The following is an 18,189-nucleotide window of genomic DNA, read 5'->3' on the forward strand; positions in this document are numbered from 1 at the left end:
TAAAAAAGACAACTAATATTTTTCCCAAAAAAAAAAAATCAAATACAAACCCCATGGAATTAAATCATAAAGCTTCTTATGATGTTTTTTTACGTCCCGACGGTTCCCACCCGAAATCTCCACCCCGTTGGTGGGCCCCGAATCAGGTTCAGATATTTCCACGAGGGACGGGCTGAGATAAGGGTCGCAACGCGAGTGTCCCGGTTCGACGAGACAAGACACGAGACCGACGGGCGCAGAAGACTCGGTGGGTGGGTAGCTGATGACGCACTTGCCGTGTAACCCGCGTTACGTCGGATCCGAAACAGGCGGATGCGGGTCCGGGTTTTGTCGTGTGGTTCCCGTGGAGAGAGAAATATTGTTTCTTCTTTTTCCCCGTTCGTGTGGGACCCAGCGGCGTCTACCCCTGTGGTAGACAAAAGCGACGACGTCGGACCCACGGTAGGAGGGCTCCGCAGGCAGGTAAGGCTTGTGGGGCCGAAGTGTCTCGGGTGAAACGGGGTTCACTTTATTCCCGCGCTATTTGAGTTACGAGTACATCACCACAAAGCGACAAATCCACGTGGATATCTCTTCTTTGGCTAAAGAAAGCGGTACAAAGAAGAGTAATAAGCTCAAAGTATCTCTAGGCGATGTTGATGTTAGATTGAAAGATTAATAGACATTAAAGATATGAGTTGTCACTGTGAACCTAAAAAATATGTGTCACAAAAACTTGAGAGAAAAATAAGCTATTGGTAGCTTCTTCTTTTTTCCCCGAGGAAGTTTTTGGTTGATAATTTTTTTTTAATATAAACAGGTTTATAAGAAATAAATGTTTAAAAATTAAGGAGGAGAAATAGGTCAAAAAAGTTTTACTCTTTGAATTTTCTTATTCAAAATACTAGATTTTTTTGTGGTGTCTTTTTTAAAGAGAATGTGTTTGTGGTGTTATAATAGCTCTCTTTGGTAGAACAAGATAAAACGACATGTCCTTTGCAAGTAGGCAACCGTTGATGTTTACCGACTCCGATGATTTGATGTGATTGATAAGCATGTTCGAATCAGATATAGATTATGAGATTATTATTATTGTCATGACGGTACAATTTGATCATAAGCTACAAAGCACACAAACCATGTGCTGGCTATACATCATGAGATGATTATTATTGTATATTTTTATTTTTATTTTTTAATCTAATCATGATTCACAAACCATATGTACCAAATTATTATTATTATCATTATTTTATTTTTTAACATAGATAAAAAAATATGTTAAATTATTATATTTTAGAGTTAAGGTTCATTTTAACTTGTATGATTTTTATCGTGGACCTCTTAAATCTTTATGATTAACTTGTGCTTAAAATAAACTCATATATTTTTAAAAATATAATATATAAGCCTCTATCATTAAGTCTGAGTTAACAGACATTACAGTCGTTTATGTGGCATACTAATTCATGATAAATCATTAATATAATAACACATATAATTTAGAATCAAAGACTAATTTAGCTCATGTGATTTTGACCATGAAAATCTTAAGCCCTTATAGTTTACTCGTATTTAAAATAACATCTATATTTTAAAAATCATAGCATATAAGCTCCTCCCGTCAAGTTTGAGTTTATACATGTTAAAATATACTTACGTTATATGCTAATTCATAATAAAATAATTAATATAATAATATATATAATTAAAGTGAGAAAAAAAATTGAGACATACAAATGTCATTATATTAATGGCTTATCGTATGTGAGTATGCCACGTAAAATTTATAGAAAAAAAATATCTTATCTCCACCCCAATAAGACCAACCAAAAAGTTTTCGTCCTTTAAATTGGATTAGTTTATATTTTTGAATAGAACTATAGTGTTTTTTTATTTTTTTAATTATAATTCTATTAAAAAATATTATAATTTACATAAAAAATTATCTTCTTATTCATAAATTAATAAAAACATCTATTTGAAACTCAACCAAGATTGGTGAGCATTTTAGTCCGTTATTTTTTATAGATTTATAATATTTTTACGAAAATTTTAAAAAAATATTATATATAACATAACGGTTTGACCGATTCAAACATAGAAAATTATAAAAGAAGCATCAAACAGAAAAAACAAAAAGTTTCTCCACCCAAACAGAAATTTTGTCTAAAGAAATTTAGACAGTAGTAATTTAACAAGAGAGCGGGATATTTTCTCCATCCAAAACATAATTATATCATCTAATCTAATCTTTTGGTTATGTGATAACACAGGAGAAAGTTAAAAGAAAAAATCACATAGAACTTCCATATCTCCGTTCCTTTATCATCTTTGCTTCTATATCTTTGTAAACGTGTAGATCCTTTCTCTAAAGCACAAACCAATGCCATCTCTTAGAATGCATCCCACCACCTATTACAAGACCTAATCAACTCTCGTAGGTGGTTGGCTCTTTTGCGTGCTATTGCCCCCTCCAAAGCTATGATTCGTAGTACAAAAGCAAGTAGTAGCCAGCATTTACACCACGACACCTTTTAAATTAGATTTACCCGTTGTCGAAAGTTTTATTGTAAGTGCCCTCATGGAAAAAGGATTCCTGTCTTTATTGTTCTTACTAGCACATATGTTGTTATTTGGTAGTACATCGAGACAAAAAAAAGAGGACTGGAATGGGACCCTAAATTTATTTTGCCCCTCCAAATGCCATTTCAAGTCAGAATCTGAACTGACTACACGTTGAGATACTTTTTTTCCTTTTTATTTTGTTTTCTTGTGCAAATCAGGTGCTAATTTTACTTAGGTATTCGAGTGTTATTATATATTTTTACTATTGAATTATTACCACATTTTGTGAGATAAATATTTTTTTTTAAATGATAGATGATGAACATGGGATTTAATGTAAGATCTTCCATCGATGATATATTTTTTTTTACTGATTAACTATATAACATATTTTAAAAATAAAAAAAATATTTCAAGAAAAATCTATGATATGAAATTTTAAATCTTTGATATTTTAGTAAGTGAAATTATTTATGAGGCATGTTCGCTTTAGTTATTGACACAATTTTATCATTTTTGAAACAATATGAGTTTCAAAAATATTTTTAAGGATAGGAGAGATTTGTCATTGAGTTTCATATTTCTTAATTAACGTGAGACTAAATGATCTTATCAATATCAATAGACGATTAAACCACCAAACGTTCAAATGGACAATGAGATCATGCGGTGATCTCAACTAAAACATGCATTATGTGTGATGCTTATATTTATAGATACGCGTATCCCCTATCTCCTTTCTCCACGTGTTCAACCATCACATCTCATTTCATTTCTCTGTAGAAGATAGTGGTTTCAGGTAACCTCGTCTTATTGCCTTGTCCGATCTACTGTTTGGCCAAAAAGCACTTAATCGAACAAAAATATTATCTGTAATCTCATACATGCTTTTAAATAATCCAATTAATTGTAGCATATTTAAAATTGTACGAGAAAAAGGACGAAATTAAAAGTTTAGATACAATCTTATAATCACAACTAATCCCGCAACAAATAATCTAATGAGTTTATAATATTTAATTAGTGTGCGTGAACGTATATTCCCGACGTGATTCTTTGAATAGTTCAAAGAAAGTATCCGTCTATTGGATAGTCAAATTCTATCTGAAGATGCTTTAAAGGTTAATGTCTTTATTTTTCGTGAGACGTTGACGATGATGATGATGATGATGATGATGATGATGATGATGATGATGATGAACAAGATGCCATGTAAGAAACGTCAAAAGCGAGAGATAGATTCGAATACGACGATGTTGGGAACGTGAACATGAAAGAAGTATGAATCCTTCTCTGTCATGAACCCAACTCATTGATGTATGAGAGACCGTATCTGATGTGATGCCTCGGTTGGATGCAATTAGACATCAGACCACATGAGTCGATCGATTCTGGTTGGCGGAATCGAGGAGTCACATTTGCATACTGTTTGATCTGATGAATCGTAAGTGTGTGGTGGGCGAAGCCCTCATGACGGAGGCATGAGCATTGATGAGGGATAAGAATTCCTCGACGGCCACGGATTCCATGTAGGAGACACCGACGGACGCGTCTGCATGTGCCGCGCACGTGCTGAAGCGCGAGCGGGAGGAACGCCGATAACGACCGGCTGTAGTGGTTTTGTTAGTTGCCACACCCTTACGGCTGAACCAACCCTGATGACGGTTCGGGTCACCGTGGCCTGCCCCCGGACCTCGCGTTGTGGGCCCCGGTCCCCGGGTCTCTGATAGTTTGACGTCATCCGTGAGCGTCTCAGGGGCCAGGCCGGTTTATTGATGTTTCTAGGGCGGCAGTGCCGCGGTGGTGGGAGGATGCGGACCGGGTGACGTCATCGTGGGCCACGTCGACGGTCGCGACAAAATAAAAGAAAAGGTGGGCCCCGAGAAGCGAATCAAAGGGGGGCAGCGCCACGGAGAATCTCCGAAGCACGGAAGCCGTCCGATCGGTCGGTACGTGAGGCGAGGATCTTTGCTCCCGGTTCGACGCGACCGAGGCGGTCACCCGGACCTCCGCCAGCTAGGCTTGGCCGGGCCCAGCCGGCACGTCAGTTCTTGGTTTGAACGGCTGAGGGTTGCTTGGGCTTCGTGATTCCCCCCATCGGCACCGTCCGCTGCCCCTCACCTCACCCCCTCCACGTGGGCCCCGCGGGCGATAGTGACGGAAGCAGAAAAGGGCCGGGGGGAAAGCCGGACACCGCAAAAGGAGGAAATCTGCGACGGGAAGCAGCCGGTGCCGAGTGGGAAATGGACCAGCTTCCTTGGTTCGACAGGTTACACGCGTCGGTCAGCACCGAGTAAAACGGCCAGTGAGGGAGCGGTATTTACTGCGGCCCTGGGGAGACCGGTCTGGCCGCCGGGGCCCGCATCGGATCCGACGGATGGCAACAAGCCACGAGGGAACCAGCGAGCCTGGTCCGCTCGATGAGAAAGATAGATCGGACGGACAGCCGGGGGATGCGGGGGTAGAATGGGAGATCTGGACCGTCCGATGGGTTGGGCAAGTGACAAAACCGAAGGGAAAGCGGATGGGACAACAGAAAGAGGCGACGGAGGCAAACCACAAGAGAGCAGTGGCGAAGAGGAAAGAGGGTGGGAGGGACAGAGAGGAAGAGGAGTTAGGAGATCTACTTGGAAAGATCTCTGCTTCTACGTCATTCTGAAGGGTTCCGACGAGATTAGGCGATTTGGGCTGTCCCAAGGGCCCTGAATCTGGAATTTTCGGACGGTGAACGGCTTCGGTCGGGTCTATATGGAAGATCTAGTGGGTGAGTGGTGAAGGGTGAGGAGAAGCTGGTGATCTGATTGTATGACGGGGAGATATGGAGAGGAATCGTGAAGCGAGGAGAGGGACCACGGCGGCATCGACGGCGACCAACGGCAGCGGTGGTGGCGGGGGAGGGTTGTCGAGGAGGAGGCAGAGGAATAGCAGCGGCTTCAGAGACTCTCCTGGTTCGGAGTTTCCGGTCTTCCTTCCGTCTCTTTCTTGTTCTACTTGGATTTTAACTTGTCTTTCTTTGGAATTTTTTTTGCAGAGGATGATGGAAGAATGGAGATGCCGGAGACGTCGCGGCTGCGGGATCGAGGGGCCAAGAAAGACCGGGATCGGGACAGATCTAGCCGGCGCAAGAGGAGGAGAGGGGAGAGGATGCTTCACGGAAGCAACAGAGATGAGGGGGACCAGAGCTCTGAAAACAGCATCGACGAGGACGAGGAGGACGAAGACGATGACCTCTTTGTTCCCGTGCGGCTACCCACACCCTCGCCTCCTCTACCTAATCCAGGGGGGGCTTGCTCGTCATCGCAGCAGAACCACCACCACCACCACCACCATCAGCAGCAGCAGCAGCTGTTGCCGCGGAAGAACCTTCCACCCAAAGTCATGAGGTGGAAAACAGATGCGATGATCGGAGTCACGATACCACGAAAAGCTCGTTCGGGTAGGTGAGGAGGAGGATCGGAGGAGCATGTGTAATGAATTGAGAGAAGATTTAGACTCAAAATTGTTCTTTTTATTTTTCCTCTTATTTTTTCCTGGTTTTGCAGCGTCTAAAAGGTCACATGAATCTCCAGTCTTGGGTGGAGGTGGCGGAGGAGGTGAGCAAATTACCCAGCAGGCTTCCATATCTCCATCGAGTCTCAGCCCCGCTTCCGCTACCCAGCTGACACCCCCTTCGTCCAATGGCTCTCTTCGGAAGAAGATGGTTGGACCAATTTTAACATCGGATTCTACTTCTTTCCTTGTGTTGTTTAGGCGGTTTCATTGATGATCTTTTCTTCTTCTTTGTTGATCTTACTAGCATCAGAAGCAGATCACTGGAGCCAAACACCGTCCGCCAAAGATCTCCAAATCGACGTCTTTCGGCCAAGATGAGATCGAGATCGAGGTCGCGGAGGTATTGTATGGGATGACAAGGCGATTTGAGTGCCTTCCAAAGCAGGATAACAACAAGCTGGATTCAAAAGATGTGGATGGTGGGTCAGGCAATGAAGCTAAATCGAGAGTGTCGTCGCCAAGCTCACCATCACCATCTCCAGCAGCTTATCCATCTGCACTTCCGTCATCCAATTCATGTTCTAATCCTGCCCCTTTGCCAACGATTGGTGGGTTGCGTGCGCCAAAGTTTACCACTTTTAATTTCTCTCAACAATATTTTTTCCTTTGCTGATTGTCCTGGTGGATATCCACAGCTCCGAAGAGAAAAAGACCGAGACCTGTGAGGTTTGACGAAGAAAGCTCCACGAGTCCAGTGGGATTATACAATCTATCGAGCATATCTTTGTCTTCTATAACCAAAATGGACCCAGAGCACCAGAATAAGGCAGAGGCTTCATCGCCAAGGTCCGAGAAGAACAATGCATCTCCTGCCATCATACAAGGTGGTGGGTCGGCTGATGTTTTGGTCTCTCAGGCTGGGCTCTCCGACATGCAACAACAGGAGTCATCCAAGACCGAGAAAAAGGATCTGCACCCATCCTCAGGAGGATCAGATGCGCGGGATGGAGTGGAAAATAAGGAAGAGCTAGTTTCTCCTGCCAAAGATTCCACTTGTACTGATGTGGATGCCAATCTTCGTGAGACGCCCGCCAGAAAGATGTAAACTCAGACATGCTATCTTTTGCTACTCATTTTTTGTTCAGAATTCCGTTTTTTTCCTTACACCACTTGTAATTTTACAGAGTGCCTGATAGCCCTAAGGAGGTGAAAATGAAGATCGATCTGATGGTGAGACCCAAAACTCCCTTGACCATCTTTGGAAGTTTCATTCAGCAGCAATCTAATGGAACGATGTTGTATGCTTGTTGCAGGCTCCTCCTCCAGGGAAGCTATCACCAGATGCTGGAGATTTGCATGACTTTGATTCAGATCTCAAGCAACAGGGCCCAGAAATAGAAATGGTATGAGGCCTTGCTCGATATTCTGCTGTAAGTTTGCAGAATCTATTGTTTCTTAGACTTTCTTCTGGATGTCAGGCACTGAAAATGAATAATGAGAATAAAGAAGAGAAGGCTACGGAGAGTGCATTGGTGAGGGACGGGCAACAGACTGAAAAGTCCATGGAGAAAGATTTTGATTTGAAGAAGCAAGTGGCTATCAAACAGAACCTCGACTTGCAACTTGATTTGGAGAACCCGAAGCAAGATATTATTGTCACTGACAAGGTGCAAATGAGTAAGTTGCAAGTGAAAGACCCTAAAGCAGAGCCTAAACAAGAGAAATCTGGTAATTCTTTAATTTAGTATTCTCTATTCCTGTTCAATCTGTGTGACATTTGAATGCTGACTTTAGTTTTGTTTCTCTTTTTTCACTTTGAGCATCAGCCTCCTCCCTCCATGTGCCAATGACAGTTGGTGCTTGGCCTGGAACCTTTCCTCCTTATGGGTGAGCAATTGATCTTGTTATTTGGTTGACTTCTGTGATGAGTATTGAAGGATTCTTCTTCTTCTTCCTCAGGTATATAGGTCAAGTTCCACATCTGCAAGCAGTTGTTCCTATGGATGCAACTGCATGCCATTCCAATTCCTCTCAGGTAATCATCCTGTTACTAATCCCTCCCCCCCTCTTTTCCTCCCTCTCTCCCTTCCTCAGTGCTCACGCACACAGATCTCTTTCTATCTATATTTCTCACAGTTCCTGTTTTGCAGCTGCCAGCACTTCATCATATGCATCCTCGCCCAAAGCGCTGCATTACACATTGCTATATAGCGCAGATGATATCCAATCATCAGAAATTCGCAAGGATGAATTCGTTCTGGACTGCTGCAGCCGGAGCTGCACCTTTCTTGGGGGTCAAGAATTGTAATCTCACTTCAGAAGCTGCTCTGTCTGGGAAACCAATGCAGGGGAGTTTCTTGGGTATGAACATTGGCTCCATGGAAGAGGGTAAAGCGACACCAGCATTAATTGCAGCATATACAGGGCTTACCTCACAGGAGAAAATGCCAGCAGCTACAAAGTTGGAAACCACCCAGAGAAAGCAACTAATTCTCCAGCAGATGCCGCAATCTGGTACAGCAACTAACATGCCGGTAAGGCCTCTCTACACATTGATAATCTTTTTTTTTTTTTTCTTTACAATGCTGTTCTGAGAAATATTTGTCTCTTTCATTGGCTGACCCGATAATTCTTCTATTTAGCATGGTCCAGCATTCATGTTCCCAATCAACCATCAACAGAATGCAACAGCTAGCACTGTGGCAGCTGCTGCCAATCGAGCTGGGGCAGCAAAATCTTCCACAGGTGCTGGTGCTGCTGAGTTACGTGTGCCTGGTGACTCAGGTTCTGCTGTGGGAAATGGTGGAAGTGGTGGATCAGCATCACCGATGATGAACTTGAGCTTTAATGGTTTTCCATCGAATGAAGCCCAGTACTTGGCTTTTCTGCAGAGCAATGCATATCCTTTTCCTATGCCTCCCCATATTACAGGGGCTACTCCCTTCCGTGGAGCAAGTTATCCTCAAGCAATGCCCTTCTTCTACCCTTCCCACATGCTTCATCCATCACAACTACGGCCGCAGCAACAACATGCTGTGCTCCCACTACCCCCTCATGCTCAGCAAAGCCACCAGAATCCAGGCACCTCAAATGGGTCCTCCCAGAAACAATTACAACAATCACAATGCATTGGAGAAAGCGGTGCTGGCCGTACTGGTTCAAGCTCTCACAGTTTTCTAGCTAATCAGCGGCATGACCTCCCTCAGCATTCTCATGCCCAGGAGTACAGTAAGGGCATGGAAGATAACCTTTCCGTTGCTAATGGTATGATTTATCAACCTCAGTAGGGCATATGTTGTCCTAAATATTTTTTATGTCAATTTACATGCAGAGATTAATCTTTATGTCCAACTTGATGCTGCAGCTGCTATAGCAATCAGCAGTGGTGGGGGTCATGGTGATAAGCAGGCAATATATCAGCAGGCACACCAGAAGCAGAACGTCAAAGTGGACTTCACATCACCCCAACCTTTTGGAATTCCAGGTGCATCCTTCGGTGGGATTTTATCTGCACCACCAGGCATTGACTTCTCTTCCATTGCACAGAACCATGCCATTTTCCAGAGCCTTCCAGATGCTTCTAGGTATGGTTACCACCAGATGGCTGCAGAACAGAAGAAGGTACACAAAGTAGCAGAAGATGGGAAACCTGTAGCCAGGGAATTGGTGAACACAAATATGACGAGTGAAGATAATAGAAAGATTATGTCAGCCAGCAAAGGTCCAGGCAATTGTCCACAAAATTCTTTCACGTCCACAAAATCAGAGGGTGAACCTCCCATCTCTTCGGTTGTCGGTAACAATGTTGTAGCTGCCTCCAGATCACTTAACCTCATTCAGGCTACCGCAAATGGTGGTGTATCTGCAGACCGTTCTCCCGGCATTGGTACAGCTTCAACTCCTGCTCCCACAGTTACCACCAGTATTGCGAATTCCCCACAACAGCAACACCATTTTTATCAGATTCAGAAGCAGCAACAGCAACAACTGCAGATGGTTCACCAGCTTGCATCATCTCGCACACTGCCTTCAGCCACAAGCAACAATGTCAATGTACACCCAGAGCGTCCTGGAGATTCTACCAGTACTAAGTTCGCTCAATCTCTAACTAGCTATCCTCAAGCTCTTATACAGGGTGGCAGTCCCACACAGTGGCCTCAGGCCAAGACATCTGCCGCAAGAGGTGCAGTTCCAGCTGCAGCGGCTCCTACTCCACCAGTAGTGAAGAACAGCCTTCTCCAACTTCAAGGCAGGGTGTCCCAACAGCCTCTCCCCACCCAAAGCCACCAAGCCCAAATATCGTTTGGCACGACATCCTCTAAAGTTGTGCCTTCAGGGGGTCAACATCTTCTTGGAGCATGTGGCTCTCTGTCTCCATCATCTGCTGCTGTTGCTGTTGGTTCGCCCTCAAATTCGAACTCTGCATCTAAGAGTGCTGGTGGCAGCCCACGATCATGTACCAGTGTAAAGCCAGGCCCTCAGAGTTCTGCCATTCCTCTTCCTCAGCAATCAACTGTCAAGCAATCAGCATTGGGTTCTATCTCCAAATCATTACCCATGAGTAACTCAAGCATGCCATCCATTCTTGGGCATCCTCAAAAAGTCCCTGGCCACAGCTCGAACACCAAGCAGCAACAACCATCTCAGCAGTTACAGAAGCAGCAACCCTTCTCTCAGGCTCAACTCTTCTTCTCCAATCCCCATATGCAACAAGTCGCAAGTGCACAACCCGGTGCTTCTGCACCTAATGCTGCTCAATATTATCACAAGCGCCAACCTGAACAAACACAAAGACAGTCTCAACAGCAGCAGCAACAAAACTCAGCTGTGTCTTCTTCTGGGATGCTTTCGGTTTGTGCCTCTTCTGCACTGATGCCGGCTGGTTCTTCCACATCATCTGATCCTGCAAAGGCCATGACCGCTATGAACAGTATGAAGGGCCTTCCACCCCCTTGCTTTTTTGGTGCTGCTCAGCTAGCTGTGGCTGCACAGTCTGCCTCTGGCTCTCCGCACCCTTCAATTCCTGCGACATTTGCTTATATGTCTTTACCATCAGTTTCTATGAAGCCCTCAGCTGAGCAGAAGCCTGCAGCTGGTAATTACTCTCATCTTATTATGAATTTTCCTTTAATAGCTTTGAAAACAACTATGTCAAACCCAAGATCCTTATACTACTGTAATTTTTTCACTCAGGAAGTGACAATTTACAATCCTGGCAGGCTGAAAAGAGATGATAGCTTGGAGAAATGACCTGCTGCTGATGCTGGATAAACTGATAATCGCTTTGCTTGACCACATCAGAGGCCTCTTTGCCTGAGATTCTAGTATCAAACAAGAGTCTCCTCCATCTATCACAGTCTCTCTCTTTCCCTCTATTGCACTATGGTTGGCATGTTTTTTAGACAAGTTGCAGTTTTGAGGAAGAGTAAAATATCATAAAGAAAGAAGATGAACGATGAGAAGGGAGAGAGACAAGAAGGTAGAACTCTAGGCACAGAATGCATAGCCAAGAAGGATGTACAAAATTTTCTTTGTACCATGAACTGGTTTTTTTGTTTCCTTTTAACTTCGTCACTAACAGAAGAGTTTATTCTGCTCTTTAATGCCCATTTTGGGGCCTCTTTATATAAGGTAGTCGCCGGTATCTTCTGTTTGCTGGACATCATTCAAGCCTGCTTTTTTATACGCTTTTCTGAAGGATTCTTCATTCATGCTGCAATAAATGCTTTACTAGTAGTTTTCCCCGTCGAAGCTGTCGCTGGAATGAATGAATGCGGTTCATTCAATCTAATGTTTAGATTGACAAAATCGATGATTAAGATGGTTGGATGTAAGGGATCAAGAAAGTTTCCCAAAGTACACGTCATGCTTCAAGAGCCGTAATCTCGAGATGGTCGTCGCTGGGCTTCGAGATTACGCACATTGGGATGCAGTTGGAAGTCATCTTCAAATGTTGTGGGGGAAACAAAACGGTCCCCACCATTCTCTATCTTCACAGATTTGGAGATTCCCCACATCAAAAGCCTCAACATCAACATCATTAATGGAAACGTTGATACTTAATCTCACTTCTTGTCTGTGCTAGGAATGTAGAATGCATTTGATAGTTAATTTGAATCATTCTATCGATTTATTCAAGCAATGGGAATTCCCAATGCAACAAGAGAAATTTATGTAGATAATAGTTCCAGTGTCACCAGCACCAGCATTTGGTAGAAACAAGGTCTTTCTTTCAATGAACAGACCTTCTTTACTTGGACAGCATCCAAGCAAGCAACAATGCCATGTGGTACCACAAATATGGAGTGTCATCATTCGCCATCTAAATGTGCAGACGCATAGCCAGCACCATAAGATAGAAATGAGAATGAGGTTCATGAAGAACAAGCTCCGTAGTCAAACCAGGGAATTCTTTGGTGTGTGTTGCAACAAGATTTCCGTGGTATAAGCTGAGCATCAAATCTTTGGAGGGATTCAAACAGGCAAAGATTGCTAGAAATTTTCAGATGGGTGCTTGTCGAACAGCATCACTTGCACATCTTGGCACCACCATGTTATGAAGGTTTTGCGGAATAATGTTTTCTGCTTGGTGCTTGAAAATTCTGCACAATATTTTCAATAGTACACCTAAAAGATCGCATATTTTGGAATGGTTAATATATCCTGTGATCGGAAAACATAAGTAGTCAAAGATAATTAATACATCCTGTGGGAATTTGACAGTCTGAAGAAATGAGACGGATAAACAGAACAATAATAATCTACTGCTTTAAAATAGTGATCGTTGAATATCACAGTTATATGATACATCGTGAGGCATATGTGATCATTGAAAAAATAGCATAGTAAAACAACATCTAGCAATGTTCAATTGCAATGTACCTTTGCAAATAATGAATTGTCCGACCTTCAAGACTTGTAACAATACAATAAAGCATAGGTCAACCATTGTTCATGTGCAGCATGACGTCCTTGACCTCCTGGGATACAACAAGATTATGTTAGTTTCTTTATTTTCAATAAAAGATATGAACACAAGCATATGATCATCTAGAACTAGTTACAAAAGAGGGAGAAAATTTGATTAGTACCAAGATAATACTTTACACAGCCGACATCCTAAAAGAACAGCTATCAGAAACTAGCAGGAGCTAAAATCAAACATTAGCTCGACAAGATCCTTACTATTACTAGAAACCAAACTTGGTAAGATTGGGATGCACATCAAGATTGACTAGGCAAATTTCCTCTATCACCAACCATCTTTGTGTCTTCAGTCAATTGATCCATGGTTTCTTAAATCAATGCTGGTCTTCTACGAAAAGACTAACTCATAACTTGAAGAACTTTTATATTTCTGTTTGGAATTGCAAGATAATGCTTATGTTTTATTGGTGGAAACCTTGGTTCTCCTAGATGTCGAGAACTGGTTATATGGCTGTCCTCCTAAATTTTCTCAAAAATTTTATGGGCATATTTTATTTTTTTAAGCTATGGATTTATATCTTTAGCTCTAGATCAGTTATGTTTAAGTTTATGAGTTGAACCTCATTTTCATCAGTCAGTACTGTGATGGAAAGAACAGTCACAATGGCCATTAATAAAACTGCAATGATGTTTGCTCGAATTTGTTGCACACAAATATTTTTTAGATTGGTAATTGCCACCAAGTTTGAAGCTACAGCAAATGATGTGTATATCACTGCAATAATCTCTAGCAACAAACTAAAGGAACATTTTTCCTACCGGTTTCACTTGCCAGCCTTGTAATAGGATAGAACCAATGTAAGTGGGACCAGCCTGCGGACCCCCATTGCTTCTTCAAAACATAAGGCAAGTAGGTAAAACATATAATCCAAGATGTGTAGGAAAATACTACTTTTGGAAAATGTTCTCATGAAAGCATCAACCATTCTTGCAACCAAATTGGAATTTTAATTTGATAATACAAGCAAAATTTTATTGGACAACCATAACCAACATAAAGCGTCAATTAGTAGCTAAACTTTTACATGTGTTAATCAAGTCTAATCGCTATTCAACCGAGATGCTTGATAGAATGATGATACGATCACAGTGTCAGCAACCCTAAAGGCAGGAATCCGGATATGAAGTTGAAATAATATTCAAGAAATATTGAAGATGAGAAAAAGAAATAGGGGCAGGCAACAGCCTTACTGTCCTTTGCCAATAGATCCATTTACCACCATAGGTCTTCTTCATTGTCGTAGTGAACGTCATATCTCATGACATTAGATGATTGAATAAATGAGAGAGAGTAGAGGAAGGTCTTCTTCCTGACATCCAGAATCATCATCCATCGGTCATACTATCCCTCTATGGTTGAAGTATCTTTGCACAACCTCATCTTCTATTGGACCTTGCTATGTGGTAGTAGCATGCACATTGAAATGTCAGGTATATTTACGGCATCACGCAGAGCTCCCTGCATTCGTCGGTGGTGGCATCACCCGGCCAAACATGATGTAGCTATTCTCTACAGGAATCCTACAATACTGAACAAACAGCTAACCGGCGAAAAACAGGTTCTCTTTGTAAATATACCCTTTCTACGATGCACCCTTGCATGATCCATTTGAAGAGCCCCATTTCCTCGCACAATTCTATCAAGCTTAGATCGCAGCATCCAGATGAACTGCTCCCCTATTGAACTCTTGAATCATGACCAAAGAAGTTGCATAAACGAACTTGCACCATCAACTTGTAGCTCAAACCATATTACATGCACACGGACGGGTATAAACTTGAAGAGCATTCTTAGCCATACAAGTTCCTAGCTGGAAACCTTATTTCACCAAGACAATGTTTTAACTTGATTATGAGAGACACCAGCACAGAGTACAAGGTGATTGCTCTTTGATTATCTTGATCACCTTTTGTCCGGGCAACTGTTTCACCCATCACAGAAGCAATATACAAACTGCATGGTTGCGTATACTTTACATAATTAGTTTGATCAATTCATTTTATACATATATGATCTTATTACTCAGGTTAGGCTAATGGTGAACTAAATCCTCACTTTATAGGACCAGAACATGTTCATTTGGGAACAGTAATTAGTTCTTACTCTTCCAACCATGAATAAGAGCTCGAATAATGCAATAACTCAATTGCTGCATTTCTTTACAATGTGGCTTGCCTGAACTTAGTGTGATACCAGCATCAGTAAGAGAGATAAATCATTCATCAAAAATGCAAAAGTAACAAATGGGATGGTTCTAACTCAATATAAGAAGATAGAAACAGGACAGATGTGGAGGATCTTCTCATGTTTCCTTTAAAATATGATGCAACTTTCACTCTCCTGATGAGCACCCCTAAAGAGAACATGGCTGTCAACTTTCCTTTGTGAACTTTCTTTGATTCCTTTTGAAGTCCCAGAAGTGGGAAAAGGGATCGGTTCTCAAACATCACAGGTCAAATCAAGGACACTTAACAGAGAGGAGAAACCAATCTTTTGCAATCTAACTTGGTAGAAGTTTGTCCCTTCAAACAAAATGCATCGCAGAACAGAAACCTACACATTAAGTATCAACACACAGAAATATTTCACCTAATAACACCACCTTATGCCTTCCCCGAACAAGAAAAGAAATCCACCATGAAGAAACCCTCTTTGTTAAGCATCGAGAGCAACCAAGAACGCATAAATCATCATCAGCAAACAAGAAAATTAGTAATACCTGAGTTCTCCTCTATCAAATGCTAACCTTCCAAAGGACTCGAAAGAACACAGAGAGGCAGGGGAATACGACTTGGGTAAAGAGGAGGAGGAGGAGGAGACTTTGGTGGCCACAACTTCCTGTGAGCTCTGCAACTTGATAAAAGATCCAAAGAAAAGAGAGTAAAGTTTAAAGGCCACTGTCCACATTTTTTAGTCACCAGTCAAAAATTGACATCCACTTCTGCCCTTGCTGAATCATTATTTTAATGCGATAGAGTCGAGTAGAGTCATTGGAGTAGCAATCTTGTTCTTTCATCATAGATTACGGCCCCACCATGACACCACCACCACCGGATAAACAATAGATTGTGTTCCTCGCTGCACTCTACCCGAGCCGCATATAAAAATGGATTGCCCCGCCACCCCCACTCCCACTCTCCCATTTACTTCCGAGACCAGGTTCAAAGCGAAAGGAGCGGGACCATGAGGGCATCCAAGCATGACCTTTTGTCCCATCCCCTCCCTCCACTGCGCTCCCACCACCTCCACTTCGGTCTTCGTGCCACCAAGAATTCTGGCCACACTTCCCCGGCTGAAAAAAGCTAATAGGATTCACACCGCAAGGTTAGATCTGATGATTCGTCCGGTCATGACCCGCAGTCCATCAGAGATCATGGCCATTGGAAGTTGTCCTGCCGACGTAAAATATTGCAGAATTGACTTGGTTTGCAGGTCAAAAAAATATGATGGATTAGAATACGGTCAGGTTTGGATGCAAGCGATGGGAATCCCACTCAAGACCCCCCCCCCCGCCCCCCTCCCCAGAATTCAACAAGTGGAAAGAGTCATGTCCATCAAAGACGGAATCGAGAGAGGAAGAGCGAGCTAAAATATTGGTTTTAGCTGCCCTCCTTTCATTCATTAATATAATGCCGGGACAATAAAGAAGGCCACCTGTTTTATATTGGGGGAATGCCACAATAATTGCACCACATCAGAGTGGGGTTGAGCTTTTTGGATTGTTTGATGGGATCGTCTCAAATGCGTTACGGAGTGGAGCGGGGTTGCCTCCTGATTTGGAATTTCAAAATCCGACGATCCAGATGTTGCCATCATCTTCCAACTCATCTCCGTCTTCTCTTACCCAAGCCAAAAAAAATATGTATACCCTCCATACAAATAAACATAGTGATCCCATAGAGTTGACCAAGTTTGACCAAATCTACAGGTGGCTACAAGAGGCCGTTCACTGGTGAGGGCCCCCATGTACGAATGTCTGGGTCGCGGTGGGACCCCATGGATAAAGATGCCGAGCGCCCCTCTTTATAACGGCCCCTCTCTCGGCTCCGCCGCGAGCTTCTCCGAGTCATCGATGATCAAACCCAGCGGCCGAACCACCACCACGAGCAACGGCAGCCGGAGTTGTCTAGTGACGGCTACCGCGCCCTGCATCCAACAAAGGAACCCACCACCACCACCACCAACACCAACAGCAACGACGGCAGCCTCGCGCCGGTGCCACCCGCCTCCGCCGTAGCCAGCAGCGGCCCTTCTCAGGACTCCGCCGCCTCGGCACCCGGCTCGGAGGCGCCTTCTCGACAAAAGCATCAGCGTATACAGATATATTATATACATCTCGTGAGATGCGAGGACATATATGTAATTTTATACTTTGTAGGAATAAATACACGATTTGACAGGTATATATATATATAATATAATATATAATATATAATATATCTCATCCTCTGCTCGGAAGAATCGAGAGAGCATTAAGATCTAGTTGGGGACACATCGGATCGTGATGAGGAGGAGATGCGGAAAAGGTAGCACCTGCCTCTCACAGGAGCACCAATATTTAATCGTTGGCGAAGGGAGAGAGAAAAGATAAGAAACAATATCTCATTCCACCCTCGAGATTTACCGATTTATAATGCGTTCTTTATTCCGAATCCCATTGTGGGCCCCGGTCGCAAATGCCATGGTGGCGAATGAGACACATGGCGCTAGAGCTCCAAAAGCGTGAACCAACTAACCAACCCCCATAAAGGCTTTTACGCGGGGGGTTGGACATCGATCTGCATCTCGCCACGCATCTCAAAGCATGACAAATCGTTTCACGTGGGTGAAGCCGGTCCACGCGTGCGGGGGCCCCAAATCTGTCGCCACGCGACGGTTGGTCTGCGAAGGAAAAAAGAGGGGCAATTTTTGCCACCGTACGGTCGGTCCCCCACCTTCGTCATCGTCCACCGTTTGGCGAAGGGGACATGATGGGGCGTAAGGTTCGCACGTCACGACGCCAATCCGTGTTGCGGCGTTGTCTCCTCGTATTGGGGAGCATTAATCCGGCTTGATTAGCTCTATCGAATAAATTGCAGATACAAAATTAAGCTATAAAAAAAATAAATCAAATTTTGAATAATCAAAATTATTTTTATGATTAATAAAACACCTTTGAACTG

At 43.1% G+C, this 18,189-nt stretch overlaps 1 protein-coding gene and 1 long non-coding RNA gene across 5 annotated transcripts; one reads left to right on the plus strand and one right to left on the minus strand.

The window, feature by feature from the left end:
• The first annotated feature begins 5,096 nt into the window (after positions 1-5,096).
• On the plus strand, positions 5,097-11,699 carry LOC103983134 (protein TIME FOR COFFEE). Of its 3 annotated transcripts, none has more exons than XM_009400305.3 (14): positions 5,097-5,495; positions 5,579-5,983; positions 6,090-6,247; positions 6,344-6,647; positions 6,735-7,140; positions 7,224-7,269; positions 7,353-7,442; positions 7,518-7,767; positions 7,860-7,926; positions 7,999-8,074; positions 8,190-8,573; positions 8,682-9,303; positions 9,404-11,134; positions 11,233-11,699. In XM_009400305.3, the coding sequence occupies exons 1-14, from the start codon at positions 5,366-5,368 to the stop codon at positions 11,271-11,273; spliced, it is 4,710 nt and encodes a 1,569-aa protein (XP_009398580.2). In that variant the 5' UTR covers positions 5,097-5,365; the 3' UTR covers positions 11,274-11,699. The 3 variants fall into 3 exon arrangements, with proteins under 3 accessions (XP_009398580.2, XP_009398582.2, XP_009398581.2); XM_009400307.3 differs by having other exon boundaries at positions 11,259-11,699; XM_009400306.3 differs by having other exon boundaries at positions 7,866-7,926.
• A 428-nt stretch (positions 11,700-12,127) lies between these two features.
• On the minus strand, positions 12,128-16,222 carry LOC135636633 (uncharacterized). Of its 2 annotated transcripts, none has more exons than XR_010495982.1 (4): positions 15,747-16,222; positions 13,786-13,858; positions 12,922-13,019; positions 12,128-12,702 (listed from the first exon to the last, which is right to left on the minus strand). It is a non-coding gene; the product is annotated as an uncharacterized LOC135636633 (long non-coding RNA). The 2 variants fall into 2 exon arrangements; XR_010495981.1 differs by having other exon boundaries at positions 12,128-12,666; positions 15,747-16,210.
• Positions 16,223-18,189: the final 1,967 nt, after the last annotated feature.

This window comes from Musa acuminata, chromosome BXJ3-4, assembly GCF_036884655.1.
Source record: "Musa acuminata AAA Group cultivar baxijiao chromosome BXJ3-4, Cavendish_Baxijiao_AAA, whole genome shotgun sequence".
NCBI lineage: Eukaryota > Viridiplantae > Streptophyta > Magnoliopsida > Zingiberales > Musaceae > Musa > Musa acuminata.

Bases quoted from the DNA above. Each gene is read 5' to 3' on its own strand.
- LOC103983134 (XM_009400305.3), top strand. From the start codon at position 5,366: ATGGAGAGGAATCGTGAAGCGAGGAGAGGGACCACGGCGGCATCGACG. The intron at 5,984-6,089 runs GTAGGTGAGGAG...CTGGTTTTGCAG, and splicing joins ACCACGAAAAGCTCGTTCGG to CGTCTAAAAGGTCACATGAA. The intron at 8,075-8,189 runs GTAATCATCCTG...CCTGTTTTGCAG, and splicing joins GCCATTCCAATTCCTCTCAG to CTGCCAGCACTTCATCATAT.